At 46.6% G+C, this 9,809-nt stretch overlaps 1 protein-coding gene across 2 annotated transcripts; it reads left to right on the top strand.

Moving 5' to 3' along the window:
* Window positions 1-1,792: 1,792 nt before the first annotated feature.
* ash2l (ash2 like, histone lysine methyltransferase complex subunit) lies at window positions 1,793-9,588 on the top strand. 2 transcript variants are annotated; one of them, XM_070988779.1, is made up of 17 exons: window positions 1,793-1,880; window positions 2,562-2,628; window positions 2,730-2,875; window positions 2,956-3,044; window positions 3,170-3,264; window positions 3,612-3,707; window positions 3,865-3,960; window positions 4,127-4,202; window positions 4,366-4,383; window positions 6,719-6,818; window positions 6,925-7,142; window positions 7,245-7,412; window positions 8,272-8,465; window positions 8,540-8,632; window positions 8,713-8,811; window positions 8,892-8,951; window positions 9,053-9,588. In XM_070988779.1, the coding sequence occupies exons 1-17, from the start codon at window positions 1,822-1,824 to the stop codon at window positions 9,158-9,160; spliced, it is 1,782 nt and encodes a 593-aa protein (XP_070844880.1). In that variant the 5' UTR covers window positions 1,793-1,821; the 3' UTR covers window positions 9,161-9,588. The 2 variants fall into 2 exon arrangements, with proteins under 2 accessions (XP_070844880.1, XP_070844881.1); XM_070988780.1 differs by lacking the exon at window positions 4,366-4,383.
* Window positions 9,589-9,809: the final 221 nt, after the last annotated feature.

The following is a 9,809-nucleotide window of genomic DNA, read 5'->3' as shown; positions in this document are numbered from 1 at the left end:
CTAAAGAGACCAGAGACAAGAGGACAACAGTCACAGGGGACACTTTTACTTTCAATACTTTAAGTACATTATATTCATATTTACATGCTTTTACTCAAGCAACATCTTCAATGCAGGACTTTTACTTACAGTAATAGTGTTTTCACAGTGTAGTATTAGTACTTTTACTTCACTGTACTTTCAGTTTGTCTACATTTAGTAACTTTTTCAAGGAAATTCAGTGTTGAGGGATAAAAACAAACAAAAAAACTACCCAAGCCTATTTAGAGATTTACTCAGACTGATCCTGCAAGATCTGTCCCATAATCCACTGATTACTGCTGCGGGGGGGTTTCTTTGTTGGATCTGCTGATCAGACGCCAGCAGGGGTGTTGGTGCTCAGACCTCTTCTTATTCTTATGCTGTAGATTTTGAGAGCAAATCTGCAGCAGCACCACATTCCAGTGAGAGGACATGATTAATTCAGAGTCTGAGATGGATTCTCATTCTCTGGACTCCTCTACATCGTCAGGTTTCTCAGCCAAAACCACTGGCTGCTTCTGAAGCCGTAGACCTCGTGACCACACATCCATCATCCAGTGAGGAAACTACGAGTGGACAAATCCACAGAGGCCAGCTTCCACAGAACAAACCCTGCCTGTCACCATCACACACAAACATTATAATCTTTTCTAACCGATGCACAGCGAGCCTCATCCCCAGTTCATCTTAATTCAAGTTCAGCATGCGAAGTTTCCACAACAGTGAATCTAAACCCAAATAAAAGCCACACCATTTCCACTAATTGTACACTGTCACCTTCATGTAAATTTGAAAAATGTTCTAAAAAGCATGAAGTCTGCTCCTACAGGCCAAATACATGATGTGAAGTTACTCTTCCATTACCAAGTTATGAATTAAATCTTTTAAAATAACTCCAACCTGATAAGATCACACTGATATCACATTCACTGAACGGTTTGCTTTGTTTGCTGAATAATTAGTCAACCCTGACTTTTTGTGTTTTAAGCAGGAGGTGTCAGAAACGTCACCTCTGCGCCCTCTACTGGTCAAACCTTAACCCGTTTTATATTTCCAGCTATGCATTATACTGGATACTGTGTGTGCTTTCATACAACTCTGATCCTGAACCCAGAGAGAACTTAACTTTGCTGCAGAATCAGAAAATCTGCTTTTCATTCAAGCGTCCCAGTAAGCTCTGACACTGTGACAGTGAGGCAGCAAGAGCAACAGCAGGACCCTGAAACTGAAGCAGCTAAATGGGACTCAGCCATCATTCACGTTATTATTCACACCTGTGACTTTCCTCACCGTGAAAAAACAATCATACAGTGTTGGAAAGTAACTAAGTACATTTACTCAGTGCTTAAGTATAGCTTTGTGGTACTTTACTCGAGCACTTTGTAGTTCTACTTCACTGCATCTCAGATGGAAATATTGTACTTTTTACAGTGCTTTTAACAATTTTACATAAAAAGACGTCTAAAAGCTAAAATAAAACACCTTGTTGAAGATTAAACCATTGGTTCCCAATCTTTTTTCTTTTGCTTGTACAATATTTGCATTCAAAATGTAGTGGTGCAAAAGTAGCATAAAATACGCTCGTGAAATCCATATACCTGACCACTGTACCTATTTTCAGTACTTGAATAAATATCCTCATTTATATTCCACCACTGAGAGAAGAGCATATTATCATCCGTGTCCTGAGTACATGCAGTTCGCCTACGAACCTGCGGTGTCGCTGCCGAGCAGCAGCAACCCGGAAGCTGATGCTCCAACAGTGTCTCGCGATGCTTTTTGTTTTCATTGATTTGAAAGATGGCGTCCGAAGGAGAGGCGGGCAGTGCAGCGACAACCGAACCGGAGGCTGGAGAGGGGTATGGCTCTTTCATGCAGTGTATTTCTTATTTTTAGAAATATGTAGACCATGATTCGGATTATCTGTGAAAATATGAACCTACAGATACGCTCGTTTTTAGCTGTAAACGCTATTAGCAAAGTGGCTAACTCACCTAACGTTAGCCGTCCATAGACCCACCGAGGGAAACTACAGCTTAACGTTAGCTGTTCTTTGTAAAGAGAAAAAAACCGCCACATCAAAACATCTGAAAGGATAATGCCACACTGTCTACCGGCAAACTAGTGAACTCGAGCTTTTGTAAGACTTGTATTGATATGTCCTTTGATAATCATACATGTGTAACAACCTGTGCCAGACTCCGTTTGAATAATGTCCACTTTAATGGATAACAAAGGATGCTAACAGAGCGCCTCTTAATTTGGGGAAATAGAAGAAAACTTTGTACAAGTAAGGGGTTGGTAATATGTCAGCAAATTCCCTCTGTGAATTACAACCACTGTAGTTTAATTTTCGTCCGCATTGTGCTCTAAAACAAACCTACTGGGAGGGTGAAAAGCCTGGACACTGCTGCCCTTCTCTCCTTTTTCACCGTACAAAACCTTTTCAGGCTTTATCCTGTTCTTTCCACCATTGGGTGTGAACTCCTGTGTAAATATTTAGTCTTTTGATTAATCTTTCCTTTCCTTTTGACTTTCAGAGATGCTGCATTTGGGGAACTACCCACCAGCATGGACACTGAATCATCAAATGGCAAAGAGGGCATGGTAACAGTTTTAGCTGCTAATATCATTATGCGTTTGTTTTCGCTTTGAATGTAGCTGGCTTGTATTTTTTTATTGCCTGTGACACACGCTGTCCACGACAGGAAACAGCTGGTGAAAGCTCTGAGGCTGCTGATGCTCTGACTGGATCTGGAGACGAGGAGAGCGGGCGGCAGCTGGGAGAGGTGGAGCTGCAGTGCGCTTTGTGTATGAAGTGGTTCACTGCAGACACGTTTGGCATCGACACTGCGTATGTAAAGTCACCCATCAGCAGTTACACGACTACAGATCGGTACAGATCGTTTTCATGATGCTTCTCCCTTTCTGCAGGACCTGTCTTCCCTTTATGACCAACTATGTGTTTCACTGCAACGTCTGCCATCACAGCGGCAACACGTACTTCCTCAGGAAACAAGCAAGTAGGTGATCTGCATCTTACACCCTGCTGACATTAACAGGACGGTGGACTTCAGCTTCGTTATACTTGCACTCAACGGTAGTATTTTCAGTTTTCGATATACCAGTGTTGTTTTTTGTGTGTCAGACCTGAAGGAGATGTGTCTCACAGCCCTGGCCAACCTGACATGGCGGTCCAGAACACAAGAGGAGCACCCAAAGACAATGTTCTCCAAAGACAAGGTGAGCATGAGATGCTTTTTATAACTTTTGTTGGTCCTCTGAAGCCTCTTGATTTAAGTGTGCATGATATTGGGCTTTTACAATGAACTTGACTTGATTTTGAGTAGAAATAATGTCTCAAACTGGAGCCAAATTTTTGCAATTCTTACTATCATTGTATTGCTAAAATATTCACTGTTTTATACAGACTGCATATAAGAAGACATTGATGCACTTTACACTTTGTTTTTGACACGCTGTAGTCAATAATATCTCAGGTGGAATTAAGCAGCGTCTCCTAAACAGCGTGGAGGTTGGTGAACGTCTCCTGACTTGTCACTCATGGAAGCGACCTGTTCTCTCTGCAGGATATCATACCGTTCATTGACAAGTACTGGGAGTGTATGACAACTCGGCAGAGACCGGGGAAGCTCACCTGGCCCAACAACATAGTGAAGACGATGGTAATGCGGTGGTGTGCAGTGGAGAAACACACACGGATGTAGAAGATATGTCTTTGAATGTGGAGGCAGCAGCATGTGCCGCCCTGCACTGAACCTCCACCTGTTTTGCTGTTTGTTATTAGAAAGTAAAAGTTTTGTGCTTTTTGCTGTTTTCCAGAGCAAAGAGCGAGATGTTTTCCTGGTGAAGGAACACCCTGACCCCGGCAGTAAAGACCTGGAGGAAGAGTACCCCAAATTTGGCCTGTTGGACCAGGTATTGACCACATATAACGAGTGAACGTCCCCAGCAGGGGATCAGTAAAGTCTCATTTTGTCTTATCTTACAGTATGTAGCACATAGAAAGAGCTTGGGCTGCAGGAACTGAAGAATCTTTGTATAAACATAAATTATAATATCAGTTCCTGGTTCTCTTCTGCAGGACCTGGGAAACATTGGACCCTCGTATGACACGCAGAAACAGACCACAGCTGCTCCCACTGCTGGCGGGCTGAACGGTGAGGACAGAAACACTAACACATCTGCACATTACACATTTGATGTTCTGTATCGACAAAGAGGGGAAATGTTTCACATCACTGGCCAGTTTAGACTCCCTGAAACCAGAGCGAGAGCGTGTTAAATGTGATGACCATGGCCATCTTGTGCATTGTGTTCCAGGTGGATCTGCTTTCTCAGGTGAATATGTGGTGTTTTGGCATCTGGAGCTGATCAGTGTGTTTTTGTGTCTTGTAACCCTCTGGATAGAAGTTGGCCGTGAGGTTCCAATCAGACTTCAGTCGCCCCCCCAGCTCAAACCAAACTTGAGCCAAACTGATCCTCATTAAGCATCTTGTGGGCAACTTCATCCATGTCCAGTTGTAACCGCCCTGTCTGCTCTCTGCATCTGTTTGCCCCCCCCCCCCCCCCCCCTTTTGATTGGTGAACATATCTTCCTCGTGTCTGGCTTGCTGCTAACGGGCTCTGAAATCCCTAAAAACCTCCTCACTGAAATGACCCTCTGCCCTCCGCACCGCCACACACCTGAGAGCAGAGCGCCATTGTTGATTCGCCATCGGCCTCCATCCAATGCTAATTAGCCTCGTCCTCTCTTCCTTCTCCTCCATCGGTGCTTTCTGGGTCAGACCAGGTCAGACCACATGACTTCAGCTGAAACTGAATTATATTAAAGGTAAAACTCGACCTGAGACTGCTCTGTGCCAGTTTGCAGCTGTTTTTGAAGATTATGGAGAGTTTAACAATCATCAGGAATCAGATTTTAAAGACTTTTTGTGAATGCGTTGATGTAAAAAGTCTTTATTTTGAGCAGACACGTTAATGCTCAGACTTCAGTTCAGTAACTGAAGGCTCTCAGGTGGAGCTGCTTTTTTCCACATGAACGTGTCTTGTGGAATATTTTCTTGTGTTAAAGTGGAGCTTAAATGCAAAATGCCTTTTTAACCCTTTAGGGGGTTCTCCGGTCATAGTGTGCACCTGTTCAATTCAACTCAATTCAATTTTATTTGTATAGCGCCAAATCACAACAGAAGTTGTCTCAGGACACTTTCCATATAGAGCTGGTACAGACCAAGCTCTTTATCTACAAAGAAACCAACAATTCCCCCATGAGCAAGCACTTGGCGACTGTTCAACAATATAAAGGAATCATTTCTTTGAATTCTGATATCAGAATCCAATCATGTTTTCCTCCTGGAAAGCAAAATACGCCGTGTGCATACGTAAGCTTGAACCAACCAATAACATCGAAACATCCAGCTATCAGTTGCTTTTAAACTTTTAGTGGCAGAGCTGAGATTCGTTAGTTTAGCGAGCAACAGCGTGGTGCTCAAACCTTGTTCTGGGGGACGGATGACGGGAGCTTCTGCCTGCTCCGGTCGTGGGGTGATGAACGTGTTGACGGAGGCGAGTAGCTCTTTAGCATCCAGCTCTGAATCGTCGTAATCCTCCATGTTTGCTAAGACACGCTCACTTTTCCACGTTCAGATCAGGTGTTTGACCTGCCTGCCCCGTTTCACTCACGTTGATGTCTGAGCCAGCCGTTCGATTTGGTTTAACTTAGAAAATACAGGCACAGATTCCACAGTTAGTCATTTTGTGGTGATACTGAGTGATGTTTCCTGGCTGCGACGTTGCAGAGCCAGTGCTTTGCTTTTTGAGCCGTTGGCCAGCAGGAACCAGCTGATTCATGAATAACTGCAGCTTTCTTCACATAAGCAGCGTTTCACTCTCTGAGTTTGATTCGTGGGAGGAAGAGGAGGAGAATCTGAGTCCCATCATCTGCTCTCTGAAGCTCGTCTTTCTGAACGAGAGGACGATGTGGGTCGCATTATAAGAGGCTGATAGTGTTTGGAAAACGCCGTGCCGACTAATTCCTGCCTTTTTGTGCCTGCTGTTTCCCCGTACACCAAGCGCCTAATAACCTGCTTTCACTTTGTGTGCGTGCGTGCGTGCGTGCGTGCGTGCGTGCGTGCGTGCGTGCGTGCGTGCGTGCGGCAGTCCTGGCATTGTTGGTGGTGAAAGATTGTGAAAAGATGGAGTTGGTAGTGAGCTGCCACATGAACTGTAGTACCACTGAGCCGCAGTGCTGGACCGGCCTGTGTCCACTGTCCTCTGTCCTCTACACCTGTCTCAAAGCACTGCAGCCTCATACAACAGTCCTTCAGTAAAGCCCGCCTCCATGCAGATTGGAGGTGTTTTAAATATGTAGTCTACCCTCATTGATGTGAATGGGGTGGACAGAATATTGGAAACATCTCATATCTCCCTCCAAAAGGTGAGACTGACGTGATGCAGGTCTGTTGTGTTAGACTGCATTGATTTCAGCTGTGTGGGTGTACCCGATAAACTGGCAACTGAGTGTATATTGCCTTTGCCACTGACTGTGTGTGTGTGTGTGTGTGTGTGTGTGTGTGTGTGTGTGTGTGTGTGTGTGTGTGTGTGTGTGTGTGTGTGTGTGTGTGTGTGTGTGTGTGTGTGTGTTTTAAGGTATATAATCTGTATTGTGTTTTTGAAGGTGCTTTGGCTGCTGGTCCAGGAAAAGGAAGAGGGGCCAAACGTAAACAGCAGCAGCAACAGGAAGGCACCGCCGCAGGAGCCACTAAGAGAACCCGAAGGTAGAACAGCCGTCAGTGACCACACACACACACACACACACACACACACACACACACACGCTCTGCCTCAGACTGCATCTGGAGTCTGCCTTCCTCTTCCTCACAGTGACCCCCTGTTCTCGGCCCAGCGCCTGCCTCCTCACGGCTACCCGCTGGAGCATCCCTTTAACAAAGATGGCTACCGTTACATCCTGGCTGAACCAGATCCTCACGCTCCTGACCCGGAGAAGCTGGAACTGGACTGCTGGGCCGGCAAACCCATCCCTGGTGATCTGTACAGGGCCTGCCTGTATGAGCGGGTGCTGCTGGCCTTACACGACAGAGGTACTCAGAAGTGACGACACATTTCTAGGAAACGTGGTTCCATCTTGAACATGAGAGCTGCAGCCATGTGTTTTTGAAGACTAATGAATGTTCGTGTTGCAGCGCCTCAGCTGAAGATCTCTGACGACCGCCTGACGGTGACCGGGGAGAAGGGCTACTCCATGGTGCGAGCCTCCCACGGGGTCCGGAAGGGCTCGTGGTACTTCGAGGTGTCTGTCGATGACATGCCTCCGGAGACGGCGGCCAGGCTCGGCTGGTCTCAGCCACTCGGTCAGTGCTGCTTCAGTCTCAGGCTGCTGTGTGATGATGCATTTTTAGAGTTTACGCAGCTGAAGAAGCCATGAACAAACACTTCATCCTCCAGTTTAGCACAAAGATTTGGAGATACGTGGTTTTCACTGGACAGGAATGTGCAGGGCAGTACTGGATAAATATGTAAAGTCCACAGCTCGCTCCAATCTTGTCCTTTTACTTTGAATCAGGTGATGACTGTAGATTAAGATTCTGTCCCCTGTACTAATGTCAGTATGTGACAATACACAAGTAGTACTCACTTTGTATATTTATACCTCATGCAGCGGGAAAGTTTTGCATCCTGCTGCGTTTCTGAAAATAATATGTGTGTAATGTTGTCGAAACACAAGCAGCCATATAAATATTTGACACGTGGAGGTTCAGGCCTCTGAGCCGAGTTTTCACTCGTGTTTTTGAATAATGTTTATTGTGTTTGCAGCCTAACTGAACACGAGGCTGCCTGAAAACATGTTTATTCTAAAGAACACAAGCCAGGTTTCCATCCAGATGTAGCTCAGATGTTCTGACGATGGGCAGCAGGTGGCGCCAGTGCACCAGTCAGACAACACAACAGGATAATCTAAAGAGCTCCAGTCAAAGCTCAGGGGTGCTTCAAAATGCTGGAAGCATGTTGGAAATCAGACGTTTCTGTTAGTTTCAGGTGTGACTGTGATGAAGGTTCACGTCTCCTCATCCTCCACACAGATCTGATGCTGTTCCACTGGCTTTGCTCTTATCAGTAAACCAGCCGAGAGGAAGGTGGAGGCAGTGAATGCATCGTTTTTTTAACAGAAGACTTTGAGAAGTTCAAACATTTTCTGTCTTCATGTTCCAGGCAACCTGCAGGCTCCTCTGGGCTACGACAAGTTCAGCTACTCGTGGCGCAGCAAGAAGGGCACCAAGTTCCACCAGTCCATAGGAAAGCATTATTCTTCAGGCTACGGTCAGGGAGACACGCTGGGCTTCTTCATCGAGCTGCCGGACACCACAGAGACCGCCAAGGCTCTGCCTGACACGTACAAAGACAAGGTAACGTCCGAGACACGAGGAGGCCGCCGAGCGACGCACTTCCTGGTTCTGACCGCTTCACTCTGCTCCTTCAGGCGCTGATCAAGTTCAAGAGCTACCTGTACTTTGAGGAGAAGGACTACGTGGACAAAGCAGAGAAAAGCCTGAAGTCGATGACGCCCAGCAGGGTGAGAGCGCCTCTGTGACACGCCGTCCTGTCAGGAACCCTCACTGTTTGCTGCCGCTCACTCCTGATCCTGTTTTCCAGATGATATTCTTTAAGAACGGGGCGAGCCAGGGCATGGCCTTTGAAAACCTGTTCGAGGGCCTCTACTTTCCCGCCATCTCGCTGTACAAGAGCTGCACGGTCCGTTCCACCAATCGCACGTTTCTCTGCGTCCCTTCTGCTGTCTTTTTCCCGTTTGCTGAACGTCTGTCTCTTTGCAGGTGTCCGTGAATTTCGGGCCGCACTTCAAACATCCTCCGAAGGACCTGAAGTACCAGCCGGTGAGACCCTGTGGACAGAGTCGTGTCTTCTGCGTGGCGTCCCCGTGGCGTCGAGCTGTCCTTTGATCCAGTTTTTTTTTTTTTTTTTTGTCCCCTCTCAGATGAGTGACATGGGCTGGGGGGCCGTGATCGAGCACACGCTGGCTGACATGCTGTACCACGTGGAGACGGACGTGGACGGACGCCGCAGCCCTCCGTGGGAAGGATGAACGCAGCTGTCATTCATTCACCACACACACACACACACACACACACACACACACACACACACACACACACACCCCCAGTGAAAACATGTTTCCTCCTTCAGGCGGTGACGTCAAAGCGCCGCACGCCGGAAGCTAAAGAGGATTTGTTGTAAAGGTGCCGGCGCCGCGTTAACGACGGGCGGCTGCACGTCAGCGCCGTCAGCTGACATTCCACACTGAACACGTCACACCTGATCAGCTCATTCGGTGCTCTGCTTTAAAATATTTCTATTTTGAAGCTCTGCTGTAGCGAGGCGTCAACACGTCGCACGGTCCTCCTGGTCCCGCCGTCTTTAGCGTGTTCAGTCTTTTGGCTAATTTAGTTTTTCATTGTGTGTCACTTATTTACTGTTTTATACTCTGGGTTCAATAAAAAATCTTACACAGACGAAGTGGGCGTGTTTGACGTTAAACCAGCGTTTCCTGACATCTGGAAGCAGAAATGAGTGACAGCAGCACGTTTCTGCCGGAGCTGACCATCGATCAGCTGGATTGGTTTCGTGGAGCAGCTGATCGTTTCAGCTCACAGCAGCTGGTTTGTTTTTCAGCTCAGATCGTCTCATTTGAAATACTTCAAAGAGGCGAAGAAACAAAACGTTTGATGTATTTT

This window comes from Chaetodon trifascialis, chromosome 20, assembly GCF_039877785.1.
Source record: "Chaetodon trifascialis isolate fChaTrf1 chromosome 20, fChaTrf1.hap1, whole genome shotgun sequence".
Taxonomy (NCBI): domain Eukaryota; kingdom Metazoa; phylum Chordata; class Actinopteri; order Chaetodontiformes; family Chaetodontidae; genus Chaetodon; species Chaetodon trifascialis.
The sequence above is the reverse complement of the archived record's forward strand: the minus strand, read 5'-3'. Positions and strand labels throughout refer to the sequence as shown.